The sequence below is a fragment of the Plectropomus leopardus genome, chromosome 11 (genome assembly GCF_008729295.1).
Source record: "Plectropomus leopardus isolate mb chromosome 11, YSFRI_Pleo_2.0, whole genome shotgun sequence".
Classification (NCBI taxonomy): Eukaryota; Metazoa; Chordata; class Actinopteri; order Perciformes; family Serranidae; genus Plectropomus; species Plectropomus leopardus.
Window position 1 is genome coordinate 27,060,497 of NC_056473.1, and position 17,830 is coordinate 27,078,326.

The 17,830-nt window shown below is 40.9% G+C and overlaps 2 protein-coding genes and 1 non-coding gene across 6 annotated transcripts in view; 2 read left to right on the forward strand and 1 right to left on the reverse strand.

The window, feature by feature from the left end:
* Window positions 1-313: 313 nt before the first annotated feature.
* On the forward strand, window positions 314-4,021 carry si:dkey-30c15.13 (uncharacterized protein LOC558731 homolog). Of its 2 annotated transcripts, XM_042496849.1 has the most exons (8): window positions 314-360; window positions 978-1,039; window positions 1,189-1,350; window positions 2,304-2,414; window positions 2,497-2,553; window positions 2,641-2,751; window positions 2,854-3,000; window positions 3,277-4,021. In XM_042496849.1, exons 3-8 carry the CDS (start codon window positions 1,189-1,191, stop codon window positions 3,328-3,330), a joined length of 642 nt encoding a protein of 213 aa, XP_042352783.1. In that variant the 5' UTR covers window positions 314-360; window positions 978-1,039; the 3' UTR covers window positions 3,331-4,021. The 2 variants fall into 2 exon arrangements, with proteins under 2 accessions (XP_042352783.1, XP_042352782.1); XM_042496848.1 differs by lacking the exon at window positions 314-360 and having other exon boundaries at window positions 930-1,039.
* A 2,950-nt stretch (window positions 4,022-6,971) lies between these two features.
* frmd4a (FERM domain containing 4A) overlaps window positions 6,972-17,830 on the reverse strand; it is a 77,038-nt gene continuing 66,179 nt past the window's right edge. For all 3 annotated transcript variants that reach the window (XM_042495575.1, XM_042495574.1, XM_042495573.1), the window contains exons 18-24: window positions 17,707-17,763; window positions 16,889-17,126; window positions 15,941-16,099; window positions 15,299-15,631; window positions 14,548-15,131; window positions 13,218-13,320; window positions 6,972-11,120 (exon numbers count right to left, since the gene is read on the reverse strand). In XM_042495575.1, coding sequence (XP_042351509.1) covers window positions 11,018-11,120; window positions 13,218-13,320; window positions 14,548-15,131; window positions 15,299-15,631; window positions 15,941-16,099; window positions 16,889-17,126; window positions 17,707-17,763 — 1,577 coding nt within the window. In that variant the 3' untranslated portion in view covers window positions 6,972-11,017. The remainder of the gene's footprint in view (window positions 11,121-13,217; window positions 13,321-14,547; window positions 15,132-15,298; window positions 15,632-15,940; window positions 16,100-16,888; window positions 17,127-17,706; window positions 17,764-17,830) is intronic.
* trnam-cau lies at window positions 13,556-13,628 on the forward strand. Its single transcript has one exon. It is a non-coding gene; the product is annotated as a tRNA-Met (tRNA).

Consider the following 17,830-nt stretch of genomic DNA (forward strand, 5'->3'; position numbering starts at 1 on the left):
AGGAAAGGCTAATAATATCTCAACACAACCTGTGCAGGATCACAGCGCCCTGACGAAGCCGTTGTGCTGAAACGTGACAGTGTTTTTCCTACTTTTCTCTCCTTTTCTACTTTTTTCTCTCTGACACAAGAGTGGCTGTGGCCGCTTAAAAAGACCACTCTGCCATGAGTTCCTCAAGGCTCGATCATAGTTCCTCTTTTTTTTGTTTTCATGTTCTCACTTGGTCATTTTACTGCAAGTACTGTACAATATGTCTTTCTATTTCTATATAAATAGATGACACACTGATCCATTGTACTTCAACCTAAACTACGAATGCATCTCTGGATTTTGGAGGAATTTCTCAATGGCATAAAAAAAGTTTGTACCAAAGTGCTCCATTTTTTGTATCTTCTTTGTAATCCTGTTTTGTTAGTTTTTTCTTTTATATGGTATCTTATCCATATTTTGTCTACTCTCCTAACATCTTATTGGGTGTTCACACTACTAATTTGTGGTTGCTTGCTTTTGTCTGTCATATTTTCTCATTATATATATTGTTTTTGTTTCCTTTTTGTCTTTTGATTTATAAAAAAGAAAATGCTTAGCATCACATATATTTGTCAACTTTGAAAGTTTGTGTATAACATAAACTACAACGTACTTACTCACTGTACTAAAAGAATGTGAGGGTTAGGGCACAGGATGTAATGAGTGTTGTGTTTATCTATGAGAGTGGATAATGGAGTTAGGACACTAAATACAATGTCAGCATGTCTCTAAAATTAAACCAGTCCTCTGATGTCAAAATGACCTTTGCCTACACGCTGATAAGCTCTTCAGTCATGGCCAATGATCTCCCTGAATCATCTCCTCAAGGGCGGACCTCGATCATTCATTATCATCCAACTCAAGTGAACTTTGACCCTTTTGGATCTGCAGCACTTCTCTGAGAAATAACAGCAGCAGTGAGATCTGTTTAATGTTTATTATTTCAGCCAGATGACATTTTCTGTTGAAATGAGGGCCTGTGGATAAAGATTTACAACAGCTGGGGAAGGTAAGCGGTCACATGGACTGAAATCAAGTATGAAATCTAAATCAAAAGTGTGTGTACAAGACTGTGTGTGTGTGTGTGTGTGTGTGTTTTCGACTGAATCTTTTTCAACATCAATAATGTTTTCCTTACAAGTTAACCTTTTATTCCAGATGACGCAGAACATGTTTCAAGAGGGGCTGTACCATGTGTTTTTTAAAGAGACACCCCCAACCCGCCCACAGACTCAGGTTACAAATCACGGGGAGCTCATAAATGGCAGAATTCATCGTTGGTTTGGGACTGTCGTTAACACCAGACTTTTAGTCACTGGGGTGAGATGCTACTTTCTTGTGCTTGTCTAAACCGGTGGTTCCCAACTTTAGGGTCGCGGTCCATCATGACCAAGTTTGACAAAAACACACTTAATCTTGAAGTACAGTGAATTTCCAGCACATAGCTTTTATTTTGAAGTGTCAATTCATGCAGTAGAGTAAAATAGTTTTTTTTTTTTTTAGAGAACAGTAATTATTTTATTGCCTTGTTCGTGGTATTATTTATCCTGTTAACATGCTGTGCCTTTGCATTGGTCTTGAAGCAATAATGAGAACTTTTTGGGTTGCAGTGCCCATTGGAAATAGTAAAATCCAACCATAATTTAAGTTTTTACAGTTTTTGGATGTGGTAAATGGTGCCATATTGGTAATCTTTATTTTGGTCCACCAGTGGTTTGGAAGGCATGTTTCTTGTTTGGTTTTTTAAATTGCATTTTTTTTTAGAGAAAAAGAAAAGCACCCCCAAAAATTTAAATCGTCAAAAAACACCAATTTTATTAAAGAAGACAACAATGCCAAAAGTGTATAAAATTAAACAAAGTTTTTTTTTTAAAAAATGCCAAAAAAATTTTTTAAAAAAAGCTTCTTATTTTGATTTATTTATTTATTTATTAGGAAAACTTGGGTTTGGATGCAATGTTTTCTTTAAAAATGTTGGTGATTTTCTTTTCTTAAGAGGTCTGGGCTAAGTCCACTAGTGTCTTCAAATTCTATAAAGGCTAATTACACATTATTCCTGCAAGATGTTTTATTTCATTGTATGTTAAGCCCACGTGTTTTTTACAGTTTGTCAAATAAATTGAATATGTGGTAATTCCTCTTATGTCCAAACCCCAGTGGCTGGACCAGTTGGGAACTGCTGATCTAAAACATTTGTTAATATAGCTTTTTAGTTATTAAGCCATTAAGCTATTTCACCATCTGCCTGCTTTATACCATGTGTTTGCCCTCAGGTGGTGCAGATCCTGAGTGCTCTTGCTTGCATATTAGCCACAGTCACCCATGCATGTGTGAGCTATAACTGCTCCATCTCCATGACCACACCAGTGTGGTCAAGCCTATTTGTAAGTCCACATCTGCTTCAACTAATACACTTGAGATGAAAAGAGAATCAAATATGAGTCATAACTGTTTGTGTTGTTGCAGTATGTGGCTGCTGGGTGTCTGGCAATGGAGGTTCAGAGGAAAGCTAATAAAATCAAGGTAAATACTTTGTGTAATAATTTGGAGGGAATTTTTTCTGTCCACGTCAACAGCTGTCTTGCTAAATTTTGCATTAATCTTGAACAGATCATTGCACTGATGGGTCTGAACCTCTTTAGTCTGCTGTTTGGCTTCTCTGCTCTCCTGGCCAACAGCCTCAGGTCAACACACCCTGTCACACTCAATACAAGCCAACAGGTAATTCTGTAATTCATTGATTACATGGAATGCGACGGAATAAATGCTTTCTATGCTGTGAGTGAACCGTCCTCCCTTCTCTGTCCCCATTCCTCTCACTAGCGTGTTGGCTCATATGTTGCAAAGGGGAGCTCCATAGCATTTACTGTACAGTGTTTTCTGGCGTCACTCTACATACTTTTCCTGGCATTGAGAGGCCTGCGTCGCTACAGTGCTCCACATACCCAGAGCTACAGCCGCGTCTCACAGGTAAAATTAGTGGGAAATGATGAACAAAGAGGTTCATTCAGTGTTATCTTTGGGCATTTCTGGTTCACTGGAAGATCTTTTTCAAGAATATAGCTGTCAGCTGATTTGCTGTGATGATGTCAAATGTTTTTTGGGAAGTTCTCTGAGTACATTTCCAGTTAAAGATATCACAAGTAATAATAAAATAATATATAATATAATAATAAAAAACCCCACGATATTCTATATATATTATCAAAGATTGTCTGAGTGCTTTTGCTTCTCTTTTCTGGGCAGAATCCAGATGAAATGAGCGGGCCTCTACTGGAACAAGAGGAATTCAGTCTGTGAAACACTCCTGCTTGCACTGCATTTTTTTCCTTTAAAACCTCAGTTACGGTTATTGGTCATTGTCTGTATGGTTCGAACTGTTTGTGCAATACAGATTGAGGAAACTGTTTTAGATATTGTGAAATTCTATCATGTCACCTGACCGATGACTCAGTATCACTTCTCCTTTTAGTTAGTTAAAACCTACAGGAATAAAACACACATGAACATGAACAAGCAATGGTGTTTATAACACACAGACTTTTGACACTAAATTAAACAAAATATATGCATGTTTTCACAGTTGAGCAATCACATTATCTTTGTTAAAAGTCTATGCTCAACACTAGAGGGCAGCATTGCCAATCTTTTGTCATGTTGCACAGGCTGATCCTCAAATTAACTTGGTGTAAAAATAGATGATGAAATTGTTTCACATGAATTGTCAAATTTAGAAATTAGAATAAGCTACAGTCATTGGCTGTCTGCACAGTTAAGACTTGCTGCAGATCAGGACAGTGAGATTTTAAAGAAAAGACTACGGCACACTGAGCTGCAGTGATTTAACTGCACCATTTCGACCACAACGGGTCATTCTCAAAGGAATTCATTGTTTTATCAATGCGTGTAAATAAATGTTCTGTTTTAATAAGCTTAAAACAAGCTTAATTTTCCAGCTCATCTTAATTTCCACATTCACCTTCACCCTTATTTCACTCCTAAACCTAATTTCCAAACACAACAAAAGATTTCATCTCCAAATACACTCAGAAATCAATAACATTTTTTTTATTGGGATGCATTATTGTTATTATTATTTATTTATTTATTTATTTATTTATTTCCATTTCAATGGATGAGGGATCTTAACACAGAATTCACCTAATACGAGGGGGAAAAAGGCCATAAATAGTCTTAATAGACCCCTTTGTTAAACAAAAAAGTGAGATTATTTATTATCACAAATAATTAACTCATATCGATGAATAAAGTAATACTTTAAAAACACATTACGCATATATTTTTTTTATCATTTTTGGCATCGTGACTGAAAATATCCTTAATTTCTGAAGTATTTTCTTAAAAACAAAATGTGGAAAATCTCCAGAGATTAATATTCTGTAAACATCAATTAGATGCATTAAAAGCTGACTGTATCATTAGAAATTGAAATCTGAACAGTATTTCCCTGTTTAAGCTGTATATCTCCTATTCATTTTCTGGTGACATTCAGATCCATCGTCCATTCAAATAGACAGATACTTTTTTTTTAAAATCCTGAATAAAAACCTTAAATCTTTCATATGATTTTTTTCACATGTACAAGTATTATAACATCCCATGTTTCCTTTAAAACGGTTTAAACACAAATTATGTATTTAACTATATGATTGGGTTAATTGAACCCTAAAACAAGTCCCAACCCTAAAACTGTCCCTTTAAATACACACATCATAATGTTGTTATGTTTCACTCCAACTGATCGTCACGAAAATAGCAGCCCAAGTACACAGAGTTCAGACACAGTGAAGGGTGTGGTGTGTTTGAGTATTCAAATGATGGAGGATTTCATTAAGGATATAAAGCAAGGTCATACACCACTCCAATAGTAAGCACACACACACACACACACACACACAAACAGACTTGTGAAAGTGAAAAAAAAGCACAGAGGAGCTAGTTTCTCACGGCATGTCTGGCTAACAGCTTCCAGCTGTTGCCTGGTTGAGAGAGCTGCTATGGGAACACACCGAGTACAAAGGGAAACATGGGATTCATTAGTAAATGGACACAGAAGGAGAGTAAAAGAGAGCAGGATGACGAGGCCGGGTGTCCTCACAGACACTGATTCCTCTGATAGAAACCGTTTCTCTGTGTGGTAAAGTATCAAAACTACTGTTTTTGTGTGTCATGATATGAGCTTACATGTTCAGTTGTACAAACACTCTGTTTGTTCAGACGTCTGCATCTCCTGCCAATACGCTTGAATGGTTCCATGCTGCATTTACACAAAGAGAGATTGTTCAGCACGATCACATTTAGCAGCAAACCACATGACAGGGCAGCCTGCAAATCAAAAGCGACAAAATGTCGAGGCCGGCTTTATCTCACAAGCCTGCCTAGAAGCATTAGTGCAGCTGTTTAATCTCGTGGTCTGCGGTTGGGTGATGAGTAATATCTTTTATCTTTGGAGTGTGTCTTCCTTTTGACTCCACAGGAAATTCTTTTTCTCCGTCTCTGGGAGCAAAGAGTGTGAGAGGGAAGTGACTGAGGCCTGGATGTGATGACAGGAGAGTGAGTGTGTCCGGAGGAGAGGAAGTGTTGACTACATGAGGGGATCCCCTTTGATAAGTCTGACTGACATTCTGACTTTTTCAGCAGAATGAACCGCAAGGATTTGATCTGAGGGACAGAGACTAAATAAGTTCATATTTTTAAGTTTTTCAAAAGAAAGAGTTAAAAATTAGAAGTCTCCTGGTTGTATGCTTTCACCATCCAATCCAGTTGCACTTAAAGTTTACTGTCCAGACTCATATAAGGGCAGCGGTTCACATTGATGTTATTGCAAAGAAGCTAAAACTAAAAAAAACCCCAAACATGTATATTTCACAATTTATACAATCAGCACAGTTTCAAGATTCGTGTCACAGGGCCTTTCCAAAACCAGACCCTCCCACTCCCTCTTTGTCTCGGGGTGTCACTCCATTTGTAATCACCTTCACAGCTGAATGAAACACACTCATCAGGGTGTAAATGCGACAGCAAGCTCTGGGACAAAAAACTTGCAGAAAAATAAAACGTACTCCCATTTTATTTTCTTTGTATGTATTTGTATATATTTTAACTGATCTGTGCTGCTGTCTACCAGAATTTTAGTAGCCTATATTATCTTATTAAGTGTAAACTCACACTGCTAACAGGGCCGAAGTCGACTAAACAAAAACACGGTCTCAGATGACACGAGAGAGAGAACTGACTGCAACAGCCTCGTCTGACGGAAGCTGCTACTGAGAGACCGGCCAGGTGTTCCCCGTTGCACCTATTAGCTGACTCCGCCTACCAGCACCTGCAAGACACACACACACACACACACACATACACACGCGTTTCGAGGGGCATATGGGATCTTATGGGAGCACTCTTGAGATATTGCATTCCCCAGGATAAGATGGACGGATAACCCAATAACGTGATGATGAGGAGTGATTTGTATCATTTTCTTGTGTCATTGTAGTGTAAGGCACAGTTTTATAATTTACACACTCAGCACGTTATCCATATCCTAATTTATATTCACAGATTAGAGATGATTGTCTAATTCAGTATTTTTACATTTATATTTTTACAGACTCTTTACAGGATCGATGAAGTATTTCTGATTCTAATTCTGATTTTCTCTGTTTACTGCAGCCCTGTAAATGTACTGTGATAATATACAACGTGTTAGAGATTTTTTTTAAAAAGTACGTTGAATACTTAAGTATTATTAAAAGCAAGTACTCGAGTACTTTAACTCAAGTAATAATTTGACCCACCAACTCTTACTTGTATTGGAGTAATATTCAACCAGGAGTATTTATACTTTGACTCAAGTAACAGAGTTGTGTACTTTGTCCATCACTGCTGGTGTGGAGTCAAAAAAAACAGACAAAGGCATTATCTTGAGAACATTCATCAATAATTTATTTTTCTTACTCTCAAGAACCACCACTGCTTCTCATCTTGAAAATTCATCAATTTCCAACAACACAGTTTTGAAAAATGTAAAGTTACTATACAAATTTTTAATAGAAAAAAGAATAAATTAACTGTGGAATTCAGTTGGGTTTTTTTTAATCAATTCCACATTTTTTTTCTACAACACCTTTAATGTATTGTTACAGTTGAACAGAACTGATAAAATCAAGTTACATGCTCTATTGTCTGGTAGGGAAAGTGTTCTACTATTAAACTGTCTGTTAAAATAAGCTTCATTTTGCACATCTGGTAATTGAATCTATTGATAACAATGAAGATGTCTAGATCCTACGTGACGAAGCAGTAACTGGTCATTTTGTAGCACCTGAAAGGGTTGTTACAATGTCAGAACTAAAAAAAAAACGAAACAATACTGGTTCATATAAAATGGAACATTGTTAAAACAATGAATGTGAATGTTAAAAACCCCACAAAACCTTACAGTGCCCCTCCGTACGTACAGGAAAAAGACTGATAAAAGAGTTAGTTCATTTCTCTTGGAGTATTACAAAAACCTCATACATTTCTATGGAGCACAGAAAATGTGGTGTGTTTGGAGCTACAGAGGGAGGGGGACGTCACACTTCTTCACATCGGGCTCAGAGATTACCACAAGGTCAAGATGGGACTTTCCGGGGCGTGAGGAAACACTACGGAGCGAGACGTGCGAATGTTAGCATATAGAAGTCGGATGCTCGATGTCTTTGGGGGGTTTTATTTGTCGGTGGATCTGCAGGGCATGCATGGGATCGTGCCTTCAGCACACGAGTGGGCAAAGAGTTTGAGTGAGCAAAGCAGGGTCAAACTTGTACTCTAACAGGTGACTTAAATATACCGGAGTATGAATTCCTATGAGATGATAACCAGGGAGTGCTGGCTCTGGTCCTGGGTGAAAACTGTTGAAATGTGACCAGGCACCAGTGGATAACTCTCGGAGAACCAACCATGCAGGGAGTGGCCTAAAACCTTATTTAAATAGTCTAGAAAGTGGCAGATTACAACATCAGGTGTCAGTGCGTAAAGGAAACACATCACGAAGGGAAAGATGCGCACCATTCCTCCCATACCGTACAACATGTTAGTCCTTTTATCCAGACATCATGGTGCTATAAGACTGAAAAAAGCCACTTCTTTATCACTGAGGTGTCATAATCTTAGTAAAATTCACATGATTAATTCAGATTTTGTGCAACAATTAAATAATTCTAAACATAAACTCTGGTAAGGGGAAGATGAGGGAAATTGATTTCGATACAGCTAAAACATGCAGTTTTTCCTCCTTCTTACAAAACCAGATGTGCTTTTCTAACCCTGTTCTGAATATCTGATTGTGGACGTGTGAGAAAATAATTCTTTCTATTTTAAAAGGGTTAAAGATTTGCTTGTTTCAGTTTGGGCTATGGCTTCTCTTCTGCCCTGACAGCGGGGTATTGATTATTGATGACCTGAAATTCATCGATGTTCGTGTAACACCTTTTTTAGTTTCTCCTTATGCACTTTGATACAAGTCGTTATTAAGATACTGGGAGTGGAAAATGAGACACGGTTGTAGGTCCAGCCCTCATAGACAATGTGAATGTTGTGCTTTTCAAAGTATATTTGAATAAAGAGTTTCTGCTGCTGTTTTACACAATGGCTTTAGACTATAGGGACTGACTATATCTTTAAGGGGAACACTACCTAAATTAAAATTTTCCAAAATGTTATTTCAATGGCCTGGAAAAGTTCAACCAATATTTGTGAACATGATCTCTTGTGACGTCATCAAGTAAAAGTCTGGAGTCGCTGCATGGATGACGAATGGGCATCAAAGAGTTTGTGTCCTTTTTTATACACAAATCAGATTTATTCTTTTGTAGTTTTTTTTCCAAGTTTGAAACAGAAAATGTACCCATGTACTCAAAATACTCCACTGTGTACTGTCAGTGTCGTCTGTAACGTCTTTATTGAAGTTTAAGTGGCGTATTTGAGTATTTGTTTTTGGTCGTGTTTTTGTTGTCTTTTTGTTTTTGTTCATTGCACTTGCTGTAAGGCTTGTTTGCTTTTATTTGTGTGTTTTGTTTTTTACATGTTTGAAATAAAGATTCATTCATTCAATGTCAGTGGAGCAGCTCCTGGCTTTAGACTGGAGCTTTAGCACTCTAGTTTTTGGATTTGGGAGAGAGTTGTTCATGTTTACTAATATTTTTTGAAAGTCTCAGACCATATGAATAACATGTATTCATTTGGAAAATTGACGTAGTGCCCCTTTAAAGGACTGGCTGTTCCAGTTCTGAATTACAGTACAAATACACAGTAAAGCACCAACATGTTTGGCAATAATAAACTCATGCCTGCCCCTAAAATGAGGTGTTGTGACTGTGTGTGTGTGTGTGTGTGTGTGTGTGTGTGTGTGTGTGTGTGTGTGTGTGTGTGTGTGTGTTCTAGCCAGCGCCGAGTTCAGACTGTGTGTGTTCAGTCAGGATGCTGAGACGAGATGGACAGAAAGATGGAAAAGCACAGTGCTTTGAAAGGGGGACTGACAGATACTCAGCGTTGTGAGAACCTGTGTAGAGCCAAGACCAACAGACAAGAGAACACTTTTTGGGATAAAAACGATGATTCACTACTGAGATTCATCACTGAACAGCCTCAATATAAAACACAACCAACAGATGTTAACAGCCCGAAAACCTTTTACTTTCAGGAGTGAAAATGAAAAAAGGTGGACCTGATTGAATCAGAATGTCTTGTTTTCGTATCAATAATCAAAACGTCGCAGTCATCGTGATTTGATGTGGCCGTGTTAACACCCTCAGATCACCCTTCACCCACCCCCACGCTCTGGCTTAGTACTGATCACAATGTGGCCAAACATGTGGACAGAGAAATCTTAAAAAGGCCAAGGACATTAAATAAGCATGAATGATGAGATCACCGAAATAAGCATAGATTGATGCCAAACCCAATAACCACAATTCCAAAGTCTCCCTATGATGCACTAATGATCTTTTACTCCAAGCATCACAAGGCAGAGAACACGGCAAAATGCCTGCTTCAGTTCACTCCGTAGGTTCAAACCAGTTCATCTGCTTGTACAGTGTGTTTTGTTATTGCTATAGTCCTCATCATAGAGTCCCATAAACCATATTGATATTGTCACTGTGAATTCACGCTCGTACAGTTGACTGACAGTCACTTTTCTGCAGGGGGCACCAGCCCGGGGACCCTGGTGTGACCAGTCAATCCAGTAAGTTGTCTTTGGTTGTGGGTTAAACTGAGAATTTGTCATCTAAATGTTTGTTAATCCAGAAGTTTGTGTCATCTTCTCTTATAAATATGCAGGGGACAAATAAACAAACAAAAAAAAACTTACAACATAAATGGGAATAATGAAATCCAACACAGTTCATTCGGGCCTGGAAATGGGTTTTAAACTGGTGGCTCAAATCCAGCAGGTATCCTCTGATTGGGTGGCAGTGCACTGGAGTTAGTACGGTTGGGGGACCAAAGATGAGATATGAAACAGATCCTGGTGTGGCAAGTGTTGGTTCTGTTAGGTCTGAGTTGTACGTTTGATATTTTTCTGTGCTCTCTCTTCCCATTGCTCCTTTTTTGCCCCCCTTTGCCCCGTTGCTCGTGTGCTCAGGGTGAGTAAAGAACGGGCTCTGTGGTGCTGAAGGGTAACAGTTTAACAGCTGAGGTGGCACTTCTCAGTCTGTCCTGTGAAATCAGCCCTCATCAGAGCCCAGCGAGTATGTCCCTGTCCAGCTGAGCTGTGATAGAGGGGAGTAATAAAGACGTAGTGAGATGGATGGAGGGCAGGATCTAGGAAGGAGGGAGGCTCATGTCCAATCCGCCAGTCCGGTCAGGGTAGGGTTTTGTAGGGCCACAAGGATGAGGTTGTTGGTTGTCGATGGATAGTAGTGAGGGACAGTGGAGAGGCAGTAGGAGAGGGCAATGGGACTTTTCTGGGCCCTTCAGGAAGGTCTCAGACCAGGGTTCCAGGTTTGGCCTTATCGTGTCCGTACCACTGCACATCTGCCAGCTCTGAACACAGCGGGCTGCTGAGAAAGCAGCTGTCACTGAAAGACCTGCGGAGGAAGACACGGACCAGGATGAGACTGACTTCAGAGAGAAGCGATTCATCTTAAACAGTAAATACATCAAACTTTTAAGGAGCAGTGTGTAGGATTCATAGGGTTAATGGTAATCTGCAGTGAGGACTGCAGATTACAACCGGCTGAAACTTCTCACCTGCGCCAAGCGTGAACTCCCGCTTAGGATTCTTTCAGTGGTCATTGTTTAGGAAGTTTTTACCGGAAGCCAAATCATTTGCAGAGGTCCGTTCCTCTCCAAAACAAACAGACTCGATGATTGAAACCAGTAAAAGTACTGAATAAGCAGTTTCAATCTACAACCCAGTGTTTTCCAACACTTGTTGGAAAACACTGGGTTGACTAGTTGCAGACGGGCTGCTAGCCCAGCAACTGCTAACGTATGATTTGGGCTGTCAAACGAATCATTTTTAAAATCGAAATTAATTGCTCATTCAAAAGCGCATTACAATTTTGATGTTTTTACAGTTTTTAAGTCCATATTGAGAACGTAAAGCAATTCTTACCAGATCATCTTGATAAGAAAAACAATTGCAGAAATCTGCATGGGACTAGCATTTAATGGCCATGTCTGTGAAGGGGAGGCTCATGGGTACCCATAGAGCCCATTTTCATGCAGATATCTTGGGGTCAGAGGTCAAGGGACCCCTGTGAAATGACCATGCCGTTTTTCCATTGCCAAAATTTAGCCTAACTTTGGGGGTGTTATTAAGCCCCCTTACTGAAAAGCTAGTAAAACTATTCTAGTTTTAAATGATACCAGTATCATCACTTCAGCTTTTAAACGTGACCCTGATACAGCCTCTTAAAGACGGGAATGTTGGCCAGTGATATAAAAGCGTCACCAGACCCTCAACAGTTTGGGGCGCCTGCCACTCTGACATCTCTCCATTGAAGTACACATATAGGCTCTGTTGTCCTGTATTTTGAGTCTATTTGTGTGATCCATAAAATAACAACAGAGTGAAAGAAGTTAATAATTAATGAAGCAATGCTCCTCTAAATCCCACACACTGGACCTTTAATACTTTATTTAATACTTTGATACTATCATCTACATGGTTTCATGTGTTTGTCTGCTGTTTGTTAAAGAATGTTGTCTGTTACAATACATACAGCACACGGTTGAGTATTTCTATTAGTAAATCCTGTGAGGAATTAGCCACAGTGTCAGTGTCAGACCACAGAGCAGAGCACATGCAGAGATCAGATACAGATGCAGCCAAAGAGGGAGTACATGACACAGATGCTGCCACCATCAAAGAGCAAGAAACTGACCACATTTGCCTTTGTCAGCCCCCCACAGTTCAAGATGAAAGCGACAAGTGATGTCTCGTGAGTGCCTTAAACTTTTAGAATCATGTACAGACAGATTTCTATAAACAAAAGTCTGATTCTGAGTAAATTCGGCACTACTGTCACATAATATTTTTGCCTCGTGGTTATTTTCTCTGTTATGCTGCTGCTGTGTTTTCCAAACAGCACACTGGAGGTTTGGACCACTGGGAGGTCGAGACCACAGACAGTACCTCTATGCATCAGAGCTGGGCTGAGGGGGAGACTGACAGACGTCCTCAGTAGGAGAGCTGTCTGCTGTGCCTCTAAACCAGGAGAGAGGACACACACACAAGGAAAGGAGGGTTAGTGCAGACAGAGAGAGACGCGGAGGAAATGACAAATATTAGGTGATAAGAGAAATTTCCATGACGAAAAGGTAATCGGAGGGTGTGAAAGATGGAGAAACAAAGATGCGGTGAGTGAAACACAAACAGCAGAATGAAAAGTCAAGAGGAGTGATTTCATTTGAGTGAGAAAGGTTTAAAAATAAAACCCCAAATCACATAAAAAAATCATTCTTTGGGATTAGTTTAACGGTGTGAAACAATATAAACAGTCAAAGCTTGTGAGGATGTTAGAGGGAAGTTTGGACAAAAATAAAGAGAAAGAAACTGAGCAGCCAGGATGCAGTTTGTCCTAAATTAACATAAATTCACGTTCAGCTTTAAATATCTTGTTGCCCTGGTTCGCTGATTGATGTGCGTGTGTTTGTGTGTGTGTTGGCGCGCCACTTACCCGCTCTGCCAGTTGAGGATGTGCTGTGGGCTACAGGGCGGTGTGGGCGTCGCTGCGTGTTCGCTGGAGGGTGTCATACTCCTCTGGCTGTGAGGGGACGCAACTACGGGGAAAACTGACAGTTAGTGCTGCTGAGTGAGATATAACACATGCCGCATGAGGCGGAGAGACACAAGAAACACAGAGACACAAAGCAAACACACAGAACAGGCTACGGCGAGGTTAGAGGTGAAGGAATTTAAACTATGCTCCACATATGGAGCGTGGGGGGGGGGCTCAGAGGCACTCAGAGCGTTTGGTTCAGGGGTGATGTTAGAGAGACGTCACAGGCTTGACAGGCCTCGTTGGCGCAGTAGGCAGCGCGTCAGTCTCATAATCTGAAGGTCGTGAGTTCGAGCCTCACACGGGGCAGTGTGTTTTCATATTTTCATTAATTGTCCAAACAAATATGAATAATTAAAACTTAACAGTGATATATTACTGTACACTCATCAAACGCAGTCTGAAGTTGGATTGAAACCCACCACACTCACAGAGCAACCAGGCTACCTACGTATCTTTTTTTATAATTTATGGGGTCCGACTGTACCATTTTCAGTTTCTAAACTTGTACATTATGAGTGAAAAAAAACATTTTATCCAAGAAAGAAAAACAACATGACATAATAAAAAAAATCTCATAATTTGAGGGTCGTGAGTTTGAGCCTCACGGAGAGCGTTGCTTATTTAATAAATTATATCAATATTCACAAATCAAATTAAGTCATTTATTTATTTATCTCTTTTTTTTTAATATGACATTTTTATAAGTTCATATGACAGGGAAAGTTCTGTTATTTGGATAAAAAAATCAAACACTATTTCACTCATTTTTTCAACATCTTTTGTATATCTTACGGATTTTCTGGAATACTTCGTGTTTATCTTTTGACCACCAAGATCGAATCAATTCATCCTCGAGTCAACGCGAACGTTTGTGCCAAATTTGAAGTATTTCCTTCAAGGTGTTCCTAAGATATCACATTCACAAATATGAGACAGACAAGGTCAAAGTGACCTTTAACCTATGACCACCAAAATCTAATCACTTTCTACTTGAGTCCAAGTGGATGTTTGTGCTAAATTTGAGAGGTTCTTGAGATATTGTGTTCACAAGCTTCACACGGGTTGTCATTTCTAAGACGGACATTTATCGCAAGAACCTCCAACTAAACAACTATTCGTGAACCTAAATAAACAGTAACAGTGTAAAGCTTTTCTCTAAAACACATTATTATACTTTAAATCCATACGATACACAGTTTTATGTGAATAAATGAAGAAAACCTACCTGGTGAGCCCTTGGCGAGTGTCCCTACTCTACTCCCTCGACCATGTCCCAGAGTTCCTTGCTGTGACCCTGTCTCGGAGGAAGTAGACCCTGAATGTGAGTGACTCCTCTCCTTCAGGCTCCCTGAGGACCTCTGGTACCAGCACCGCAGCTCTTCAGACACTGCCGCCCTCCCCCCACTTCCACTTCCACCACCCTCTCGCCCCAATGACGGAGTCCGTACGATCTGAGAGCGCGACGGCGTGAGTCGGCCGCTCCCCTCTCCTCCCTCCTCTCCCCCCCATGCTTCTTTGTACAGTCCCCCGGCCGTGTAGGAGCTGGAGGTCTTGAACTGGGCCTTGACGCTGTAGTGACCCTCCTGGTCGCTCTCCAGGCTGCGCACCACCACGGGGTTGGGGCTGCCCTCCACGTACAGCGGGTACTCCTTGATGCGGTACTGGGAGGAGGGCTGGCTCTGACTGTGGAGGTAGACTCCATGGTGTCCCCCTCCCATCCCGCCTCCACCTGAGCCGCCACCAGAGCCGTTCTTAGCTGCCAGGTTTGGCATGGAGCCGGAGTTAGAGGAACCCAGGTGACCTGCAGACCTGGAGAGAGAACAACACAAACATTAATCTCTTTAAATTTACCAGTCACACTTACGAGCTAATTAATCTCAACCGCAGTCTTCAGACAGGGGGAGGGGCAGAACAGTACACATTACCAAAAAAGGAGTTATGTAAAGAAAGACTCTTTCCCTGCATTTCTCCCTTACCTGTGCCTTTGCCTCTGCCTCTGCCTGGCTTTGGAGGGCGAGTCCTCTCCCAGAGTGGAGTAGTTGGGGTTGCTGCCGGGGGGTCCACCGGAGGGGTAGTAATGCTCCGAGCTGCTTTGGCTGGTGCAGGATGAGCAGTCGTCCAGTGGGTCAGAGCCATTGGAGCTGCGTCCTGGTGCCAGAAAGAAGTCAGGGCTGCCCAGTGTGCCCAGTGTGTGCGGATGTGCGTCGGGGTCAGGCGCTAACAGTTTGCCCTGGGACTCAAGGCTTGAGCTGCGGTTCCTAAAGTGCTGAGCGAGACTGTGCAGACGTGTGGGACTGATGTCCACTGACCTGTGAGAGGCAGAATCACAAAAAAAGGTGAATATAGGGGCCGCACTGCAACAACTGAGAATTCATTAATATAGAACAAGATGTTTTTTTTTGTTACAGGAGGGAAGCATCATCATGTGACATATAAAAGCGGGAAAAAAAAAGTATGTATTGTATGTATGTATGTAGTGTATTTTATATTCATTATTTCAATTTGTGCAATTTGAGGATTAATGAAAACCCTGCATCAGTTAGATATAATCTGCTATATTTAGACATCCTCCTGCCGTCCTGAAAAACAAGAAAACAACTAAAGGCATAAAAACTCACCTAGTGGAATGTATGTAGTGTGGTGTCCTGGTCTTCAGGTCCGGAGTCGACGGCATACTGGACTGAGAATTCCAGTGAGGGAGGCTCCTGATGGGGCTGCTCTGCAGAGAGTTACTACCCCCTGCTTCTGCACTGCCAGAGCTTGGGAAACGCCTGTGACTTAACAAAGAGGCGAAGGAAACAAGCATAATTTACAATTAGTGTTACATTCTCCTTTCACAGAGGAAGCCTGTGTATAATGTGCCTCACTGTCTACAGTCTCAACCTTCGAATTCAACTCTTGTTCAGAGAATTTTTAAGGATGCCTGTGTGAATCCTCAGAGCTCTTACAGCACCCGCAATGTGGACAATGCACTGATCCTGTCCCCACATTTGGAAACAAGAACAATATGTTTGCAAACTTTCAGTTATATCACCTCAGCAGTTCATCCAAGTCTGTTTCTGAACAAATCTGAGGCAAGAAATGGGCAACTCATATTAGATTAACAAGGCCTAATTTTAAAGTTTGCTCTGATTTTCATAAAGTGAGGGCAGTGATGCACACCTGGTTCTGCCGTGCTAATCTTTAAAAACGTGCAGAATGAAGGCAAAGAGACAACATCACATCATCACCGACATCACGGACTGATGTCGGTGCTCCATCTTAATTGCCCTTTATGTCGTAACAAAATCGTTGAAAAGCACAGTTTGCAACACTGCTTTCATTTCTTCCACTGTTTTTGACATGAAAATGTTTTCTCCAAATGCTGGGAATGAGTCTAGCCTTGCCTCTGTGGGAAAACTTGGACCTGTCCTACCAAGAAGGAACTCTTGACTGAAACACCTACTATTTTAAATGCACTTATGGTCTTTTAACCCTCGACTAAAATAAATCTTGGCAGCCCCACACACACATTAATATACAGTAGCTCTACTCTAACAAGCTAGTTAGGATTAACTCCCTCATACCTGGAATGTGAGGAGCGTTTCTTGACTTTTTCATAGGGCTCATCCAGTGACGATTCACTCCACATCTTGGGTTTGATGGGTGATTTATCGTAGTCAGAGCGGGAGTAGTGCAGGTGTCGCAGTCCATCCAGGGACTGCGGTGGAGGGGGCCGACTGTGAGATGGGGGTCGAGGTGGGAGGCCCTTGTGAGGCGATGCTACTGGGGAGAAGGTGGGAGTACCTGTGACTTGAGGATCATCTGAAAAAGAGCAATTGTTAGATGCAATCATCAGATTAAGTTGGAGCAAGATGACTAAACATTTCACAATCAGGGGTCAAAAGCACAAGAATCAACTAGCTTTATCCCTTTCCCACTAAAGTTAGCATGTGCAGGTTTTTCAAACACACAAAAAGTAGGCTATAGACCGCTTTCCCAGTGCCAGGAGCAGCCCCGTGAACACAGCGCTGCAGCAGATGAGTATGCCTTTCTGTCAGCTTGTGTGTTTGGAGGTTGTGTGTCCGCTCAACATTACGGAGAGACCAGAGAACAGGTTAACAGTAGAAAGCAGCACGGAGAGATGGTCTGTGAAAACTTTACAGTGGTTACAGTCTCCTTATAAATCACTACTATACAGTCAAACTCAGTGCAGACTAATTTGGATCGATGTGTGAGCGTTTCTTAGGTGGAGACGGAGGGTAATTAGTGGCAGCGTGTCATTGCATCTTGCTGGATAAGTGTTTTGTTCCCATCAATGCCAATCGGAGAGAGTTGTTTGTGCAGTGGGAATGGGGCTTTATTGACAGAATCTTGCAGAATCATGTGCAGGCTAGAGACTCACCATCATCCAAGACCAGTGCATCAGACAGTGAGCTGTCTTCAGAACCAATATTGGCCTCTATGGGACACAGAAACAAAGATGAGAGGTTACAGGTTGTATAATTATAAGATCTAAAAGCTTTAAA